Raw genomic sequence first — 21,681 nt, forward strand, 5'->3', positions numbered from 1 at the left:
GAATGTTTTTTTGGATGGGAGGGTAAAGAAGGAAATCAAAGATGTGTTTGTTTAACTGGACCCCGAAGGCATCATTTTTTTGAGTATGCCAGTGGAAGAGAATGAGCACTTCCACCAGAAGCAGCTGAATGAGAAACATAAATCACACTAAGTTCTGATAATCTCTCCAGAAGAACTTCCTGACAGATGGTTTATAGCACCAGGTCACCTACTTTCTACTGGGCACTATCATGGCTTTTCTGATTCTTTTAAGTATCACCTGAAGAAGGAGAATTTTAAAAAGAAATAAAAACCCAAACAAACCAAAACCTGCTCTCTAGGATCTTGACTGCCTTCTAGATAAACGGAGAAACAAATTTTGTCTGTGACAATACTAATTCCATGCTACAAGCTTCTTCAAAACCTGCTCGGTGGCGCACAAAATACTGGAGCAGTAACCTAGTAAAATTTGAAGCATGCTAGAGGAACTATGTGACAGCTACTGGAAACCATCTCTGTCAAACACTTCCATATCAAGCACAGAAAGTATCGTTTATTACTCAGTTTGGATGACAGAAATTAACCATTCCATTTGCACTGCAGTATCTGTCTGTGAGCTGGCTGCTCTTTTAAGTGGAATCACTTATGGAAGCACAATAAATCTGTGTGGCCTGTGAGCATAAATTATCTCATTATCCAGGACATCCTGAGGGAATTTCATGTAGTTTGCTTCAAATCTCATTGATTCTTGTAACTTCTAGATGGAAGAGACATTCTAAACACTAAGAAAAAGCCGCTTTTACTCATCACTAATTTGGGGAAAGCCTGCTTTCTTGGGCATAAGTAACCTATTAATGTACAACATACTCTAAAAGTGTTCACCTCAAAAGCATCAAACTCTACAGGCAGAGGAACAGCACAGTCACCTCTATGAAGGAACAGAACGCACCACATCTCCTGCATGTATGCAGGTTTCCATCACTTTGATAACATCTACCCTGACCATCTTAGAACGGACTTCATTATTATTCAAGACAATCAGAATTCTCAACCAAAAGCCACATACCCAGAGCACAGAGACCCCATGTCCTCCTTGACATTTCTAAGAATAAAATGCTTAATTAAAAAGCCATATGCACAACACCTTACCTTCGATGCCATACGCACAAACAGTGAGTTTTGATCTTCTGCTGTTCTCATCTTCTCATTTTTGACCAAATCCTTCAGGTTCATATTATCATCATCCTGAAAATACCTTACTCTTTCTTTATCTATATGAGTAGCAACCTGGAAACAAACACATTAAAACTAAATATTAACCTAGTGAGAAAGATCAACTACAAAATTCAGATCCTAATAATTTCAACAAGTTTAAAGAATCATGAATCCAGCTAAGTACTTCTGAAACAACTGGGCTTGCTGCTTCATCTGACCTAAGGAAAAGCACATTTTTCCCTTTCTTCAATTATATCAGTATGTCTAAATAATAATATAGCCTCTTCCCACAGTCGCTGCATCCTTTAAATCCTTAGGCTATCAGAGTTAAAAACGTTAGCACTCAGGAAAGACGTACAGTAATTCACTGAAACAGTTAATCATCTCACAAAAAAAGGAATATTCAAAAAATTAATAGTCATTATTTACAGAAGCTTTTGAATTGTCAAGTCACAGACACTACTGAAACACAGCAATCACAGACAGTACTGAAAACTTGTATAAATGTGGTACCTCTGCTGGGAACTCTTGCCATCTTACAGTGCACAAGAGAACAAACTTTGTCCTTTAGGATATGACTAAACTAAATCCTGAAGGAGCACAGGGAACGGTCGCTAACATAAAGTGTGATGGAATTTTCCAAAATGGAAACAGCAGGAGGATGACAATCAATTCCTCACCCTCTTGTGCCTTTCACTCCTCTGTAGCAGTGTTACAAATGGATCTGTCCTACTAATCAAGAACATGCTTGCTAGAAATATGAAGTACTTCTATCTCCTCTTATCCTAAGAAGATAAAAATATTAATGTTGCAAGCAATTCTCCGAAGAATAAAACACTGCTCCAGCCTCCCAAGCTTCTCACTGTTCTCCAAAGCACTTTGTTACAAAGATTAGGTCATAATTTTTATTATCAGCAGTAGCAGTACTTTTGAACAGAAGAAGAGAAAAGGAAAATTAGCCCCCGAGACTCAAGTATCTCAGTAAAATCTTTCTGATTTTGGAAATATTCACCTCTGCTAATCTTCTTTCTTTACATAACTTTATGTAACAGAAACTACTCGGCTAAGAGACTGTGAAAACTTGGAAAACTTACTTTTCCTTGAATGTGCATTTAAATAAGCCCTAAAGTGATCCCTAGAGAAACATAGTCTGAAAATAAACTTAATACATGCTTAATAAATATGTACTCTAACACTTAATTACAACCATCTGCTGAAAGCAACTTTTTAACTACCTATTGACATTCTGATAAGACACTCATATTAATTACGGCATCATAAAAGCAAAACTACAAAATCATTTCAGAATTACACTTTCATACTCACATTTGTAAAACTTACCATCTGTCGCTTCCTCCGTCCTCCTTTTGGCTCCTGTGGTTCAGCTGGTGCGGTCACAGGCCATACCCTTCCACTTTGATCTGTTCTGACAAGGACCACTTGTTCATCTTCTTGACGGCTTGAAGCCTGTGTCAGGTTTTAAGTCATATTTTTAAAAGATGATACAGACAAAACCAAAAGAAACACCTATTCCACACTAAATAAATGTTTAAAATCCTAAATATTATTTACATTTTGCGTGTTCATTATAATTCAAAGCAGACAGTATTCTTTCCACAAGGTATTCTTTTCCACATTGAAAAAGAACAGAATATTAAAAATATATTCAGCTAGTTAAGTGCAGAGTTAACAAATCATTTCCAGAAAGACCCAAGTTTGTATTCTTGGTTCTTTCTCATAAAGCTTCATCTCCAGAAAAAATACAATACGTCGGAAGACTTAAATAGATAATACTGAATTAATATACAGCACCACCATTATAACAATGTATTCCTGAAAACCATCTGAAAAACTTCAGCACGTTAACATTTCTGGGCTTTTTGTGGATTGGGGGCATTGGGGGTTTTTGCGTGTGTGTTTGGTGTATTTTTTTCCCTTTCAAAACTTGGCTAACAAACTAGCCGAAACATTTGCTATTACTTTTTAATGCGTTCCATTGGATCACACTTTTGATTCCTACACTGCACCTACCACCAGTACAGATCACTTTTATCACAATGTAATACTTAAATTTTTTTAATCTGGACTCTAGGATATACAGAATAAGAAACAGAAACAGCTTAACACAGGTGTCTCTCAGTATGGTGAAGAAGAAACAAATGAGTAGATGTACATTGATTATTTAGGTAAAATTAAAGTATAGTCTGATGCAGAAAGGACAACATTTAAATCATCTGGTTTTCTGCCAAAATATATGGAAACAAAACCAAGTGTTTACCCGATATATGCCCAAAAAGTCATTTGCCTTTGGACGGCAAACACATTCAGTCTCACATAAACTACACTTAGACTTAATCACTGCTTCTACATACCAAAAGAAATTCGGGAATCATGAGGAGGGTATCTTCTAAACCTGACTAAATCAAGCCCTTGAGGTGCTGGAGGTGTGAGGTGAGAGGCACACACAGGACAGGGCAACAAGGGAAGCTTTCACACACTTATCCTTGGAAGAGAACCACCAGTTCATCTGCTGCAAGAGCAACACATTAGTGCACAAGCAATCCAGATTTTGAACGCATTGAGGACAAGAATTGACACAAATGCTGAACAAACTGACTAGGAGTGTTGCTCTACTGAATTTTCTACTCATAAATTTAAAAAAGCAGCTTAATCAGAGACTTAGAAATCAGCAGCTGCCTTCGTTGCAGCAACCACGAGATAGTGGAGCTTAAGATTGTAAGGGAAGTGAGGAAGGCAAATAACAGAACGAACAAAACCCCCTGGATTATAGGAAAATGGACTTCTGCTTATTCAGGGATCTGCTTGGGTGGATCTCATGATAGATCTTCAAGAATGACAAAGGTGCCCAATACAGCTGGTTGATCTTCAAGGATAACCACCAGAGAGGATGAGAAGGGTCCATTTGATCTACTATTCGGCTAAACGGGGAACTTCTAATGAAGTTCACAAAAAAAAAGAAGCTTACAGAAGGTGGAACCTGAGACAAGTTACCCAGGAGGACCACAGAAGCACTTTCCAGGCATCAGGGATAGAATTAGGAAAAACGCAGTTGAAGCTGAAACTAGCAAGAGGTGCAAAGAACAAAAAGAAGGGACTCTGTAAGTGTACTGGATATCCTTTTACAAGCAAAGACAATGCAGGTCTGCTGCAGAAAGAGAGGAAAGACCTAGTGACCAAGGAAACTAAAAGAGGTAAGACACTCGATACCTTGCCAGTCTTTACCAGCAAGGTCTGCTCTCAGGCTTCTCAGGCCCCAGTGCATACTCGTAGAGTTTGGAGGACTTCTGTACTACCTTCAGGAAAGAAGGATCAACCTAAGGACCACTTAAGCAAACTGTAAATATGCTATCTTACAGATCTAGATGGGATGCACACACTACACTGGACAAGAAGTCTCTCCCTATCATATCTGAAGAGTAGTCACGACCGGTGGATGCCCCTGGAAAAAGGTCAATGTATACAGTCACCTTCAAAAAGGTGAAGAAGAAACACCTGGGGAACAACAGGACAACCACCCTCACCTCAGTCCCCAAAAAATTACAGAGTAAGTCCTTGTGGAAGCCCTTTCCAAGAACAAGAACAGCAGCAAGGTGATGGAGAACGGCCAATACGGATTTGCAAATGGCAAATCATGCCTGATAAATCTGCCCTCTGTGCTGAGAAGACTCATTCAGTGCACAAGGGAAGGACCAGGGATGCTGTCTGCCTTGAAGTTTGCAAGGTTTTCAATGCAGTCACATAGTATTTTTGTTGCCAAATTGGAGGGATGTGTAGACTGCAAGGTGGGTGGGAAATTGTCTGGATTACCAGGCTCGAAGAATAGTTGTCAATACTTCAAAGTCTAACTAGTACTCCACATAGTTTAACTAGCATATTGTTACAGATGCCATTCATCAGGGGTTGATCTCTATCAACACAACTTAACTTCAACACCCTGGACAATGGAACAGAATTTGCCCTTGGCAGACACCAAATAGGTGGGATAGGGACACGGTTGACAGACCCTCTTGAGGGTAGGGTTGCCATTCAGAGGGAGCTCAACAACCTGAAAGAACAGGCTGACAGGAACCTCATACAATTGCTAAATCTTGTACCTGGGGGCAAACTCATGTGCATCGGCAAAGGTTGAAGACAGACTAGGGGGCAACTCCACAGAAAGAAAGACTTGGGATCCTTTGTCCACAGCAGGACAAAAAACAAGTTTGTGAGCCAGTTAATCACATCCTGAGCTGCGTTTTCCATCTAGTAGATTATACAAAGCAATGAGAATTTTAGAGGCCAAAATGATACCCCTCAGCTATTGCAAGCTCCATTTCTAGGTACTTAAAGCTGCAGCTTGCACTACTGTTGCCAGCTGCCTAGAAGTAAAGCACTGGAGTGCTAAGTGCTGTTCCACATCACTCCCGTTATGCGCCCAGCCCTCAGTCTTCCCATCAACTACCTTCTCATTTAGAATGGAAGTTACCACCTTCTCAGCTGACAGACATCCATTCAGATGACGGATGTCCTGTCAAGAGCCAGGTCCGCTCAGCTCATCTCCCTCCAAAACAGGGACAACAGTACATTCCTACCTCATTAGAGTGTTCTCAGACTTAGATATACACACATATAAACTTTTTTAAAAGGGCAGAAATTCTTCACCAGAAAAATAAGCATTTAATTTTCTAAAAGATTAAGAATAAAAAAAAATATTTTAAAAGCCTGAGAGCTTCTTGATTATACTACAAAGATACTTAGTTAAATCGGTTGATTAAATTACAGCAAATAACGGGGACATCACTAAATTTGGTGATACTAGGACAGCCTTTGTCAAATCTTATAAACAACTTTATTAATCTCAATTTGAAGCTATTTTCCACCAAACAACTGATGTCTGCTTTACATCTGCCATCCTTGCCTACTGAAAGCTTGTCCCAGAAACCCCAATAAAGCCTGAAAATTCTGTAGATACTGAAGTATGCTAGCTTCAACAGCTTAATTATATTTTTCCAAGAAAAGTCACATGAAGGTAGAAGACATGGACCAAAAAGCTGTCTAGATAAGCCAAATTTCTGTCTTCTGTATCATCAAAGGTAAATCTCATTTTGCAAAGCAAACCAAGATGTCCAACACCAGTCTGGCTCCAATAACAGTATTTTCAGATAACATACATACAACACTGCTTATTTCAAGCATCAGCCAGATATGTGCCTCAGCTGTTACTTCGTTACAAGATAAGGTGTTTTCTCTCTATTGTGATGGGAAGAAGTGATTCATCACAATATGAGAAAAAGGCCATGTGCCTCCACCCCACACTTGCCATGTGCTAAAGATCAAACCTGGCTAGAGACAGAGACAACCAGAGAGGGGAAGACTGTGTTTTCATGTCATCACTATGCTATTCTCACAGGTGTGAGACCTAGTTATCGCTACAGCATTAAAAGCAGAATCAATCTGAAAACAGAACAACAACAGAAAAAAACCCACCAACATTAGATGAGCAAAGACAAAGGACAACAGAGTGGAAAAAGAATACAAGCTGAGTGAAAAGCAGCAGGATGTACACCACACTTAAATGGGACATAAATGCAAATGGAGTATTCTGGATATAATAACAAAGAGGTAACCAATGCAAGTCACTAGGGCATTGGTCATTTCTTCCTGCATGTAAAAAAAGCCAAACAAAATAGGTAGACATTTGTGAATATTGTAATACTTAAACAAACTGTGACTTAGCAAGGCTTAGTACTGTGACAGGCAACAGAATCAATTTTAACAGTTGAAGGAGCTGAGGAAGAGGAAAGTCAAAGAAAAAGCAAAGTTTTAAAAACCATAAGGGGCTGGGGTGGGCAGGAAATGTTTCCTAAGGTGTACTTCACCTGACAACAAGAAACTCACCTACCTGCAACATTTGGTTGAAATGAGCACAAAATTTTGTTTGAAATGGTGGAAAAGACAAATACACTCACAGGCTAAACATTTCAGACTTAACACAAGATAATCATGTAGAGGAAAAGCATAAAAAGAGCAGTATGAAAAGGTAGAAAGGAAATACAGAATAAGTTAAAAAATTTGTACACAGCAAATAGGGAAAGCAACGATGAAGTCAACACCAACAGATCATAGGAAACACGACAAATGCCCTAGTTCTTTAAAGACTTGGATAACTCTAAAAGTTTGGAAGCTGAAGACATAACCACAGATGTTGCAGTGAAAACTCAAAAATCCAGAGCATTGCTAATTAGTCTGAAGTGAAACAGACCTTTGTAAAAGAAAAAGCCACCTTGTCCCAAACCTACAAAACCCATGTGGCCAAGCAGGGATACAGCAGCTCTCCCAAGAGGACTAGTCAAAGCCACATGCAGAAGGGGCAGCAAGTAACAGGAGCTGACTGAGTGGAAAGAGTGTCTGACTGAGGATTTCACGTGAACAGGACCCTTCAGAAATGGTTACTTGTTAGATTATTCACTGAAAATTGTGAAGGGGTCTGCTGCCCCTATGGGGTCTCCAAAAACATGCTGACTTCAGGTGAATCAGGTCTCTCCTTCTCCACACTTTTGTGTTGCTGAGACAGGAAAAGGGATGGAAATTTCCCATAAGGGAAACAAACAAACAGATTTCCCTCATTGTATATACAACTTTTCAAAAAGATAAATCACTAACAACCATAGACACTACAACAGCAATGCTGCAGCAGCTGCACAAAATAGTAAACATCAGATTCTTATGTCAACTTACAAGCACCTAATTCCTTTTTAAAACATCCATCCCAAGATCTAAGTGTCTTCACTAAAATTTTTAAAATACAGACATTTCAAAAAGGATGCCATTGTTGAGCAGCCTATTATTTTCCCAAAATTAATGGATTCACAAGGTGTTCTACGTGTCAGAAAAACAGACTTTACAGGCCTTTGAAGACAGGCTCCAGAACGTTAGATCCTAACAACAGCTGCACTTTGGTTTTGGGGTTTTTTTGGTTTTTTGTTTTGTTTGGTTTTGTAATGCATCTGGTAATCAAATTCTTCACTAAGTTTCCATCCTCAGGAGAGTCAAGCATTTCACTTCAAATATTACGCTCCCCATAGCTCACTACCAAACTTAAAGCATCCAGCTGAAGATCAAGCAAAAAAACAACACAGTAATCAAACCCCTAAACTTTTTTTTTTTTTTTCCCAAAAAGCCTTTTAAAGACAGAGAAGAAAAACTACCAAATCTGCCCATAAATGATAACTCCTGTGAAGTATGATTTTGGATATGCTTCTGGAATGTTTTTAAGTAAAATTATCATGTCTGATACAGATATCAGTGGTTCATTTCCATGTTTAATGGTCATCTACATAAATAGGCATATGTTTCCTTCCCACGTTTTTACTGCTTAAAAGCACTTCAGTTCTGCCTCAAAAATCACTTTCTCAGCTTCCCAATAAATGTTGTCCCATGAGGTCCTTCAAAGTTGTCTATTTATTCTAGCAATAAGCAATTCACAACTGAACACACAGCACCAGAACATTTTGTTATTTTAGCATGATACAAAACTCAGTGGCTGCCACCAAACAATAAGCTGCTGTTAAGCTTCTGTTTTCAGTAGTCCACTCTAAATCATGATCTTTTCTCCATGTGAACGCTCTGATCATGGAGATGCAGAACAGCTCACAAACTAAGTAAACTTAAGTTTTGTGGAAAAAAGCAAGCATTATACTGGAACATATACAGAACATGTATACCAGTATAAGCTGACTTGTGTACGAATACTTCTGGTTTTCCACAAGCAAGACTTCAGATGGCCTTACAACCCATTTGGAGTATAACACTTCAAAAAAGATGCAAACTTAGGAGAGAAACTGGAAAAAAGCAAGAAGAATGACTAGAAGACAAGAAAAAGTTCTTTTAAAAAAAAAAAAAAAAGAGTTGGAAGAGAAGGAAGACAAAATTAGGGAACGCGCTGGTAGGCTGCAAAAACTCAAAAGGTTTCACAACAGAGTATGTGGTGTATAAGAGGAAACAAAAAGGCTTAAATTGCAGAATAAATTAAAGTTAGGTATTAGAAAGGTTCTTCTGACATTAAGAACTGTAAAAAAACAGCACAGTTGCCTAAGAAGAATATGGAATCATCATCATGTTTTCTCTTTTTTTTTTTAAAAAAAAAAAAAGGGCTAGAAAACTTCTAAGAACCACAAACGTGTCTATGAAACTAGAAAGGAAGATAGTAAGGCATTAGCAAGTTCCAATAAAAGAGATTTCAGCAGGATCTCATTTACACAGTATGACATGATCCAGATAATAAACACTGAGATACAATACATACTGAATTCTTTGAGTCAGAACCCTAGAGCTGGTAGGTTTTTGTGGATTTTATGAGAGTTATTTGGGCTTTCTTCCCCCTAATTTCAAAGAGTCCAGAGTCCTGACACAAGGCATATGAGAGTGACCATAATATATTTAGATTTAATATTCTAAAGAAAAGGAAAAGGCAAAAAAACTATAGTAATATTTAGCCTTAGATGTAAAAAAAAAAAAAAAAAAAAGAAAAAAAAAAAAAAGAAATGATCCATCATAGAGAAAGTAAAAGGAGCAGATAAAAGGATAAAATAATTATGGACAGCATGAAGACTAATGTGAAGTCATGTTAGAGACTAAAAGCAAATGCATACTATGAACCAAGACGAATCCAAAGGGTCAAATATGCCAGGCATAATTATTCAGAAGATTAAAGATGCTATTAGAGGTGAAAACATCTTTCAGAAGTAAAAATCCTGTCCAAATAGAACTGAATTAAAACCGCAACATAAATATAGAAAGTTAATTGTATTAGCATAAAAAAGGCAAGGCAAAAGTTGATTTTGAGGAGGATATTACTAACAACAAATACTAAAGCTATTTCTAACACAGAAGCAGAAAGGTTTCTGGTAGAAAAAAAAAAAAGATGCTCAAATGGTTATAGCAGTATCAGAACATGACATTTGAATACTAAATTAATTATTTGTATTCTAAATATAAGATTTCCCTATTCAACAACTTTTTTTTTTTCTTTTAAAAACAGAATAAACTTTAGGAATCATCCTTAAATTGAAGTATCAGTAAAAGGAGTAAAAGCTGCCATGAAGAGAAGATTTTCACTAGAGGTCCCCAAAAGAATTCCAACACATAATGTCCACATCCTTTAGCATGCATTATATGACTTAATTAGGTCTCAGTACAAAAATAACGGAGGGTGGCAATTAAAACACAAACCTTTAAAACGTGCCAAAGGCTGATTCTGGAATTACAGGGTGATGCATCTAATATTTGAATGGACAAACTCACACAGGTATAATAAAGAACAGAATGCCCTACACTTGAACAAATGTGGCATACTGGGAAAGAGTCTTTGCAGGTAAAAGCCATGACTCGGAGAAGTACTAGATACCTATCTAACTGCAAAAGTGCACTTAAAGCTCTCATTTTATCTGTTGCTATTTTCTTTACATATTTATAGACTTGCATTCCTACGACTATTGACATGGAGTTCAGCAACAGCTATGTGCCATTCAGCATAGCGCAAGAATGGCGTAACTACTTTCTTTCCTACTAACAAACTGTGAAATCCTCCAGGAGACCTTACGATTCTTCCCAGGAACTGTTAACATCTTTCACAAATATATTTTTTAATTATATAATTATATTTTTGTGCTTTATGTAGAGATTCACTCGAATCGGGCTTTTTGCTTCTGTTTTAACTTGCTTTTGAGATCTGGAGAGTGTATTATTTCTTCATGCAGCGGCATGGCATTACCTAGCTTACTTTAAACCTCTCAAGTTTCTGAATTGATGACTTATTAAGTGATATTATAAACAGATATTGTGATAGTAATACAATAATTATTCATTATCATCAGATAAATATCTCTATATAAAGTACAATAGAGGTTTAAAAAAATACATATTAAAATACCTTAAATATGATACATATTATTAAATGTTAAAGTTGAAAGTGGAGAAGATGCTCAGTCACAATCCCTGAATCTTGTGATGACTGGTACACAAACAATATAATTTACAGTCTGAAATGAACAAAGATAGTGTGTATTTACAGACTGAGAGGGCAACTGTTTGTTGCCATTAATTAAGGAACATGAATTTTTACTTCAGGCCAACTGAATATGCAAAGTACACAGTTGTTCTCACCAAACATACAAACCACTATTCAGCGATTAACACCCAACTGAACAAAACAAAGCAGGCAAGTCTGGTTTTGAAAGATAAATGCTTTAAATTAAATACATAATAAATAAAATGCAGTTCTGAAAAAGATTTTTGAACTCTCCAGAGATGATGCCTGTTCCATAATCCAGCAGGAGGAAATGGAAAAGCTCTGCCACCAGGTGCAAGGCTTAATTTGAGGAACAGACACTGGAGTAGCTGAACAAAAGGAGTATGCAGGCCAAGCATCTGAGACAGCATCTACTCATTTGGAACTGGTTTTCAATGTTAATGGCTGAAGAGAATAAAACGCATTTTAAGAGTCAGTATACTGTGGGATAGGAAGCAACTACAGCTAGGAAAAACAAAAGTGTTTTTTAATTACTGAGCCAACAAAAAGCTGCATGCTGCGTCAGTGGAGAGCTGTCTGCAAACGTTTACCGAGAGCTACACCAAAGTGGTACAAGCACAGTGGCATGAAGGAGTAACAAAGCTCAGCAATTGTCTTCAGCAAGAACTAAGATCTACAACCAAGTGCTAGCTATGGACAAATTAGATGCTGGACTAAGCACACAACCTGCTTCCTCTCTGTTACAGTCTATGGCCAAAGGCAATGCTGTGAATATTGTCTTATTCCTCTGTTGGAAAAGTCTGTCCTTATAATATCAAATAAGTGTCCAGGAGACATCTAGCACCTCTCAGGTTCTCAGGCTGTGTTTACACGTGATCACCAAGAGCTATCAGAAGGACAAGTCAATCCCATTCAGCAGGAGCAGCCTGCCTCCTTCAGTGCTGGCTGGCTGTGAGGGCACCGCTCATCCCTGAGCAATGTCACTACCTGGAGTCCCCATGTAACATGGGTTTCAAAGCATCTAAGCCACCCTTCAGACTCTGCCATTTGTTGTGAATAAAGGAACTGTCAACTTTGAAGTAATGCTTATAAAATCAGTAGGCAAACCATTCTTCATAGCAAGACCCAGGTTTGGATCTCACAGCAAGACAAAATTAAAACAGACACAGGTCTGTAACAGCAGTCCACTGTATAAAACTTATATCTTTGATTTGGATTTCTTACAGCAGAAAAAAAAATAAGATTAAAAGAAAGAGCAGCATGAGGAAGGGAAGCAAGAGCAAATTTCTACATAGGTCAAAAGTTTAGTATTTCAAGAAAAACTCAGTAAACATAGTAATGAGTATCACTATCACAACTTCAAAAGGTATTAAGCTAATATAGAAACGGGATTAAAAAAAGGTTTTACAGGATCAGAAAGTTGGTCTTCTCTAATCAGGATTTTGTGCCTAACAGTAAGGAGAAGCATTAGAAAATCTAATGCAGGCTGTAACACAGAAATTAACTAGTCTACATAAGAGTATCTTCATCAGGTAGTGCTAGGTTTATGTATAAAGCATGAGACGAAAACAAAACAAAAAAAAAAAAACACCAAAAAAAACCCCCTCCAAATCATAGCTCCTATTTATAAATGAAAACATTAATTATTGGAAAAGGATTAGGTCCTTAGATTACTACTAATTGGTTGGTCTCTATCCTTTCTTTCCCCCCAGTGAGTGACACAGGTTAATAACATGTAAAAACTTAATTTCATCTTATTGATATGAAATTGATTCCCTTTTAAATTCAACAATTGTTTTTATATTAGAAAAAGGATATTTTAGCTCAACTATTTATTACTCAGAATAAGTAACCTGACCTTCGTATTCATCTCCTCTTTACACTGAATGCCGCCAATCATCCCTGCATTCAAAAATCTTTCTGTTTGCTCTCAGTACTTATTTCCTCAGAGCATCTCAGAGACAGGGCAATCAGAATAATATCTCTTGAGTAGAACGGGCACGCACACAAACCTCAAATCAAATTCAGTAAGAGTCATACTGCCAGCCTGTGGAAGTAAGACCGGAACTAGTAATGTGTAACTTACAGCAGCTCGCAGTGTGTCCAGTGACATGCCTAGCAATGGGGAAAACTAAAACCATTAAGTACAAGTCAACAATAATATTGGATGTCAGGAAGCCACATTACCTTGCAAACACAACTTTAAAAAAAGGTCTAAAGATGCAGTTTGATATTTTAAATTGTTAGCTATACTTTAAAATGGTTAGTCACTTAACCATACTATCAATGAGCCACTGTAGATATGGGATGTAAGAAAATTTTTAAAAATGTAATGACCAGATGGCTTGTTTCTAAGGCAAGAACATCTGATACAAAACACGTATGCCTAGACCATAAAAAAGAAAAGTATTGCAGCATGTTGGTCCTTAGGTCCACAAATTCCTGTTTCATCTTATCAAAGACAGAAATGTAATGCACAATGGAGAAGGTGATATACAGAAGTTCAGCATATGTAAATAAAAATAGCATTTACTTAAGTAAATATAAAAATTTAGTAACAAGTAAATAAAAAATTCCAGTAAAAATACTGCAAGGAGTTTCAAAAACGTTCAGGCCTCAATATTCACTGTTTAGAAAAGAGATTTACCCTAGCTCTGGTACATGAGGCACTTTCAGAGACTGTAGTATCAGAAAAACAAAATAAATTTCAAACTGAAAGCAACAGATAACCCAACCAAAAAAAAATGTCATTCAGGCATATGAGAGAGCTTAATAATGCATTATTATTGGAAAGACAAGTAGTCCACTCTGAAAAATTATTATTAAAGGACTATGTGAAGAAGAGGGTCTTCAAAAAAAAAAAAAAAAAAGCAGAGGAAGTATGTGGATAATTAGACGTTGCAGAAAAAGATTCAACTCTGCATCCTTTTAAGCTTCTGCCCAGGTGTACCCCTATCCTCAAGCCAGCAGTGGTAAACTACTGTTATTTTGGGAGACATCAGAAGAAAGCCAAAGACTTGAAAAACCAGGGAGCCATAACATCTTCTTACCTAGACAGCCAGAACAGAATGGTAAAGCTAATACTGACACTGGTGGAGAGCCCCACTCTCCACAGCCATCAGCCCAGCACCCACGAACAACCTCTGCAAAAATCTCACGCACACGACCTCGTAAGCTGTGCTGCTAACTGAAAGCATCTCACCACGCAGATGTGCTGGCCCAAAGCCAAATGTCTTCATTCCTTTTAGAAGGATGGCTGCATAGTCTAATTGCTCCTCTTAAACAGTCTATCTCTATAAAATGTTTCTGCTTTATGTTGGTAGCAACAGCTAATGAGACCTAACATGTAATTACACTGAAGATCAGGTGGTCCCAACAATCATTGGTTGATCGAATTCTCCTTTCAAAACCTTATTTTGAACACAGTAATTGTGTTTCATTACTTAAACATACAAAATGCGTTGTTAATTTATGGTTGACATTTTTATAAATGGTTTTACGTGTAAATTATTTTTAAGTCCAAAAAGGCTTAATATCGCGTATTTACCACGGCTCTGCGAGGACCAAGAGAAGCATCAGTGAGGTTCTACCTTTCCAGTTCAGATTATAAATATCTACTGCACCAGTAAGACTTTCCAGGAACGTTTTGGGGTTTGTTTGCTCTTGGGGTTGAGAAGGTGCCAAATTTGTTAAGAAAAACAGAATTTACTCTGTGAAAGTACAGTGAAAGGGTAGATACAGCAGTAAAAATATGCAGAAATTCAACATAGTGTTAGGAGAAAAACAGAGCCAGAAAAAATGGCACCATCAGCTACAAGTGCTGCATGGCACTGGGATACAGCTTTTGCTTCCAGTGTCAAAGCCTGCTCCAAAGCTTTTGTATTATCAGATTGAACTTTAAAAAGTTTTCTCTGCTCTGCCCTTTTATACTTGTTACATGTACTGAAAACAGTAAGATATTTTACATCATTTAGTTACTGATACAATTTCTTCAGTACTTTTTAATTGCAAAAACCATTTCCTATAAATTACATTCAGGAAGTTAAGCCACTTTGTCTTAATATGTTTTTGTCTTATAAATAATTGTGTAATCTTCTCTTACTGACATCAACAAGAGTGTTCGGGAAATACACTCACCAGAAACTGCATAAACCTATTATTTTTAAAAAGTATGCACTAATGATATTAAAGCTGTTCTGCAAAAGTATGCCCACTTTATTATTCCCCCTTCCAGTTAGAGCTACTCAAGTCTTTGTACTGAAAACAAACTTTTGCTGAAGAAAGAATAGCACAGACATCCTGCAGATGAGATTCAAGTGCGATGGAACAACAGGAATTATAAATTATGATGAGATGAAAACATCTGAGAGTCAACAGTCCAAGAGCCATCTGTTGCTTATCTCCCCACCATCTGAAGTTCCAAATGAAATCAGATTTTTATTGTGCATTTAGGGAGGATCATTAATCCCCAGCATTCTAGTTTTATAAAAAGTGTCTCAGCATTATTTTTCTGAGAAGCAGTTTTAAGCAATTTTTTAAATGATTCTTTATATATCATAAGTCGAAAAGCGTTACTACAGTGGTATTTTAGTTCTGCATTGAGTATGAGTGGCCTTTCATTGCACCAATCATGTGTTATTAAGACATATTACAGGTAAATTTTGACAACCAAATATTTTCATTGCAGAAAAATATCTGTGTTTATAGTCTCAATTCCCAAACCTAAAATTAAACATACTGGCAACACCTGCAATTTTGAGTGTTAATTTTCAGGGTGATTTTATTTTTTGGATATTGCTTTCACACGCATCAGAAGCACTGATTATTTTTCTTCTTTTTTTCACTTCCTATTCTGAAGTATTAATCACTATCTAAATTTTACAGGTATACACACATATACACAAACACACATACACACACACAAACACAACACATTGCTTTTAGATAACTGGCTCTTTTTCCAAGGAATCACTGTCATTTTTAAGCTATTTTTGAAAAGGCCAATCTTGAAAACACATGAAAAATAAAGACACATTCTCATTTTTCCGTGTTATCGTTATTGGAACCAATAGAGTATTATCTCAGGTTTGTTCCATAACTGATTCCTCTCAGCTGCTCCTAATGGCACACGGTTTACTTGTCTCAGGATAACAACTGTGCTGCAAATATTCCCTCTGAATAAATATCCAGCACGTTCCATCCTGTCTCTCTTAACATAGAACTATACATAATGGCACCAAATGGATGGTATTTTATCATAAATAGGATTTGAGGTATAAGCCAAGCTGTTGTATTCAGTTTCCTTTCTTAAAAATGGTTAAGTGTTAATTCTTCAAAAAGAAGAAAAAAAATAAACTCATTTATACTGAGCTAGGTTCCTCAGAACTCTTTCTCAGTCTGGACTCTTAATGCATCTCGGGGATCCAATTTAAACATCAGACCTACAATACATCAAAATTAGCATTCAGATGTAGTTTGTAAAAGACACAACAGGTAACCTAGAAAAAGGTTTCTCCTTCAAAGCAGCACCATGTTAGTCAGACGCCTACAGTGAAATGAAATACAGTGCCCACCAAATTTGAAGACTATTGCTCTGCAGATACCTTTCATACCCAAGAGGCTTCACAGAAGCACTACATATCATTCATCAGAAAAACTTCAAGAGATTTTTCTGAGTTTTTGTGCTCTATCTTGAGGAATATACATGTATTTGACAATATATATATATTTATTATATATATATATATATATATATTTATTTATTTATTTATATATTTTATATGTGTGTATATCTATATCTATCTCAATCATTGGTTTATTCCTTATGTTTTAAATATATTTATTAAATGAATCATACCAGACCAAAGGCTGATGGACGCGCAGTTATTCAAATGAAGATTTGCTATGCTGAAACCATTCCTGTTTTCCTTCCAATTTCTCAAATGCATGACAGAAAAGCCTGTATTTGTTTCTCTCTACTTTTTCAGAACTTCAGTCTCTTCTTTCAAATGCTCTATGGCAGTATATCCTCTACCATGTTATTTTGCTTAAAGTACCACCTTCTACCTTTCATTCAATTTTGTATTGATTTTGTATTTTAAACACAATTCATCATTATTAAGAACTGTCTCTAGCAATTGCTCAGCAGAGACTACTTTCTGTTTCCTGCATACTGATTAAGTGCTATGGAACACAGTAACAGGCTTAGGATTGAGAGGCTTTTTTTCTTATAGGCCATACTTCATTTGGAATTGAAAACAGTTTTAAAAGATGCATACACTTAATACTTCATTCATCCACCACCATGAACTGAGTCTAGATTTACATATTTTTTTATCATGTCAATATACTTCCTGATTAAAAAAATAAACATAATTAAGTCAGTTTGTAGCAACACAAAAGCAAACTGCTTTTCATTTAGCAGATTTGACTCTAAATCTTATGCAGGGACCATACTGAAGGAAGCATGAGAAAAGATGGAAAAAATTCTGAAAAAAATTGAAAAGGCAAAGCACACAAATTATGCACATCATAAATTACTTAGAACCATTATAAAGAACACTTTCTACATGCAGACTAAAACATAAAATCAGCTATACTGGATCAAACCAAAGCCCAACATGCCTTCTCCAGCAGCAGCCAAAAGTGAATGTCTAGTGAGGAGTACAAAAAGAAAGGATGCCTCCAAGTATTCGTGACTCAGCAATTAAGAGCCAGACATCATTTCTGAACCATCCTCAAGGGATTTATTTTACATTAACTTGTCCAGTCTCTCCTTGAATCTACTTAAGCCCTCAACATCCACAATATCTTGGAGCAACCATTCTGCGAAGAATCACCTTTTTTCCACTTGTTTTCAATCTGCCTTCTCAATTCAGACTAGATGCTCATTGTTGGACTAGATGATCATTGCAGGTCCCTTGCAAGTGAAATATTCTATAATCTGCCACTTGCTCATTTAAACTTTACCTCCTAATTTGTAGCACCAAAACCCACTGCAAATTACGTGCCTCAAAGGAGTGCTAATGTTCCAGATACATTTTGTTAAGTAAAAATACAGAATAAAGCATAAATTACATCAGTTATGACTGGTACTGACAATGGCAGAGGTAATATCCTCCTAACGAATGCACTGAAATCCAGAGTTGTGTAGCACTTTCAAATAATAAAAATACAAACTCTACTTAGAGGTAAACGAACACATGGAAGTTATTTTTTAAATGCTGAAGTCCCCACAATTTTCTGCTGTCTCCTCACATTCAGTAAGTACTCATTTTCATCACCTATCCTAACTCAGAAACGCTATGGTACAGCGGCCTTCTCTTACACAGTTTCACTAGGGCTCAAAGTGCAGCTTTGCTTTTCTCCAAATGTCCACGACAAATTAGACATAAGCATCTGAACATAAGCATCATTTAATTCTATCACAAATGAAATTGAAATATTTTGTTCAGGGTTAGTCCCTTCAAACAGCCCAAATGCCTATTCTGCATATGCACCCAGTTTTCTGATTTCCATACCCTGAAGGTTGCTTTCTGCTCAAACATAAAGACAAAACAAGCACAAGCTACAGTTTAATTCATCCTTTTAAAAATAGTCTTTATACGTGCATTCATTGTAGTTATATACATGTGACTCAAGCATTTAAGTACAATAGCCATTAAGGCCCCAAATTTCACTTAACAGATAGTTTAACCATAATCCTATACTAAAATTTATAGGACTACGTGCTTAAGGTAACTCGCAGTGCACGACGGCGGGGCTACACCCAGGCTGAGACATCCAGGCAGTGCGCAACAGACACACCACACAGGCAGCTTCCTTCCATGGGCTTTCAGGATGCTACAACCAGACAAGTCGATGTCTCTCTCACTGTGGCTGAGCACCGAGACACCTGTGCACTTTGCACTTAGTGCTTTTAGTCACAGACTTTCCATTCACAACAGACACACACAGAGTCTCTACCCCATGAGAGCTATCTAATCCAATGTGCCCAAGTCAGGCTTGTTTGGTGTCTAGAGTGCTTAAACTGTTGTTCCAATCTAATTTCAAACTAGAAATATTAGGAACAAAATGTTTATTTAATGTTAATAATACAGAAAATAACTTGTGATGCACTTCAGGACATCAGATATTGACATATTTAGAGGTGCAAAGAGAAGAAATATTGATAAATCTCCCTTTTACCTCCAATTATCTTCCTGTCTAGTCTGGTGTTCCATTTCACAAAGCCTTGTCCCTGAGGAGTTTTCCACATCTATGGCACCCTCATACATGGTGGTGACCTCTGACAGTCCTTCTGCTTACCATAGAGTAGAAAACCTGTGTCTTCTTAACTGCATATTCAGGCACTAAGCCTGATAATAGCAATGTTCTTGGCTCTCCTAGCACAACTAACTAGGAAAATACTTACAACAGCACACCAGTTCAGAGGCTACTAAAAACCACTTATCCTCCTCTTAGGTTTCATATATACATGTGTGTGTGTATGTATATATATATTTGTATTTATTTATAGATACAGATAATATATTTTTAAAAATAGCTACAGGAAAGAAGCAGGAAAACGTGCAATTGAGAAATTAAATATTTCAGATGATGTGGGGGGAAAGAAAATAATGTGGAAAAAAATTAAACAACTTCAGTGAACCAATATCCCCAAACAACACTCCCTAGTATTTTTCATGAAGTACCAAGAAAGCAAGATAACAGCTACTCATATGCCTTCAAGAGGAATATATAAAAACTAACCTCTTCAAATATATATAAAAGCTCACCTCTTCAAAAAAAAAAACACCCAAATTTTGTTGAAAAATTCATAACAATTCAGGCAAAAGAATTCCATTTATAAAGCTACTCATCTTTTCTGCACTTTGGACACATGGAAGGCTAGCAGCTGAAAACAAATCATGTTAGACAGACAAAATGAGAGCTAGTAGTGCATAAAAAACACTTTAATACTGCTGAAAAATGGTTTAAGACAGCATTACATTTTTTTTTCAATATCAAGAGAATCTAAACATCATTTAGCCTGTACTGAACTTTAATCCAGGATACCTTCCTACACAGAAAACCTCTAACATTATCATTATTTGTGGGTGTTCACTTCATTTAATGGAAACATCACACCAACTACCAAGAACAAAGAAGAAAAAAAAAAAAAAAAAAAGAAAACAAGAACAATCAAGAGGATTAGCTCAAGGTAAGTTTTTGCTATGAAATTACCCAAGTGGGCTTACTCAAGATGCAGCTATGGACTTCCCTTCTGCTTCAGTATCTTTTACAACTTTCTTGCTATTCTAGGTTCAGAAAGATGTATATATTCATGCTTTTTAGCTTCTTTCAGCTGGAAATCTCTACTTGCAACATTTAAATGCATCACCAACAGCAGGTCTTAAACCTATGGATGACTATGGCCAAAAGAAGAACTAGCAACAAAATGCTCTTACCAGGATCTACATGCTTGGTGAAATACTTCAACTGATAAACATAAGGATTTGAAACACCAAGCATCAGTATTTGAAAACTACTTCAAAACCACATTTTTGGGGTTGCTTGGGGTAAAATTTTTGTCTAAATCAAACAATGACACAGAACTGGGAGGAGTGGCTGACACACCACAAGGCTGTGCTGCCCTTCAGAGAGACCTGAACAGGCTGGAGAGCTGGGTGGAGAGAAATTTAATTAAATACAACAAGGGCAAGTGTAGAGTCTTGCATCTGGGAAAGAACAACCCCATGGACCAGTACAGGTTGGGGACTGAGCTGTTAGAGAGTAGCGTAGGGGAAAGGGACCCGGGGGTCCTGGTGGACAGCAGGATGACCATGAGCCAGCAATGTGCCCTCATGGCCAAGAAGGCCAATGGCATCCTGGGGTGTATTAGAACGGGTGCGGTCAGTAGGTCGAGAGAGGTTCTCCTCCCCCTCTCCTCTGCCCTGGTAAGACTCCATCTGGAACAGTGTGTCCAGTTTTGGGCCCCTCAGTTCAAGAAGGACAGGGAACTGCTTGGAAGAGTCCAGCGCAGAGCCACAAAGATGGTTAAGGGGGTGGAACATCTCCCTTATGATGAAAGGCTGAGGGAGCTGGGTCTCTTTAGCTTGGAGAAGAGGAGACTGAGGGGTGATCTCATTGATGTTTATAAATACGGAAAGGGCAAGTGTCAGGAGGATGGAGCCGGGCTCTTCTCGGTGATGGCCAATGACAGGACAAGGGGCAATGGGTGCAAGCTGGAGCACAGGAGGTTCCACATTAACATAAGGAAAAACTTTTTCACTGTGAGGGTGACAGAGCACTGGAACAGGCTGCCCAGAGAGGTTGTGGAGTCTCCTTCTCTGAAGACATTCAAAACCCACCTGGATGCGTTCCTGTGTGACCTACTCTAGGTGGTCCTGCTGTGGCAGGGGGGTTGGACTAGATGATCTTTCGAGGTCCCTTCCAACCCACAACATTCTGTGATT

General features: G+C 37.4%; 1 protein-coding gene across 2 annotated transcripts in view; it reads right to left on the reverse strand.

Moving 5' to 3' along the window:
- Window positions 1-21,681, reverse strand: part of CWF19L2 (CWF19 like cell cycle control factor 2) — a 66,785-nt gene that overhangs the window by 26,179 nt on the left and 18,925 nt on the right. For both annotated transcript variants that reach the window (XM_086481778.1, XM_009957284.2), the window contains exons 10-11: window positions 2,536-2,661; window positions 1,129-1,266 (exon numbers count right to left, since the gene is read on the reverse strand). In XM_086481778.1, coding sequence (XP_086337904.1) covers window positions 1,129-1,266; window positions 2,536-2,661 — 264 coding nt within the window. The remainder of the gene's footprint in view (window positions 1-1,128; window positions 1,267-2,535; window positions 2,662-21,681) is intronic.

Source organism: Leptosomus discolor, chromosome 1 (assembly GCF_034619465.1).
Source record: "Leptosomus discolor isolate bLepDis1 chromosome 1, bLepDis1.hap2, whole genome shotgun sequence".
Lineage (NCBI taxonomy): Eukaryota > Metazoa > Chordata > Aves > Leptosomiformes > Leptosomidae > Leptosomus > Leptosomus discolor.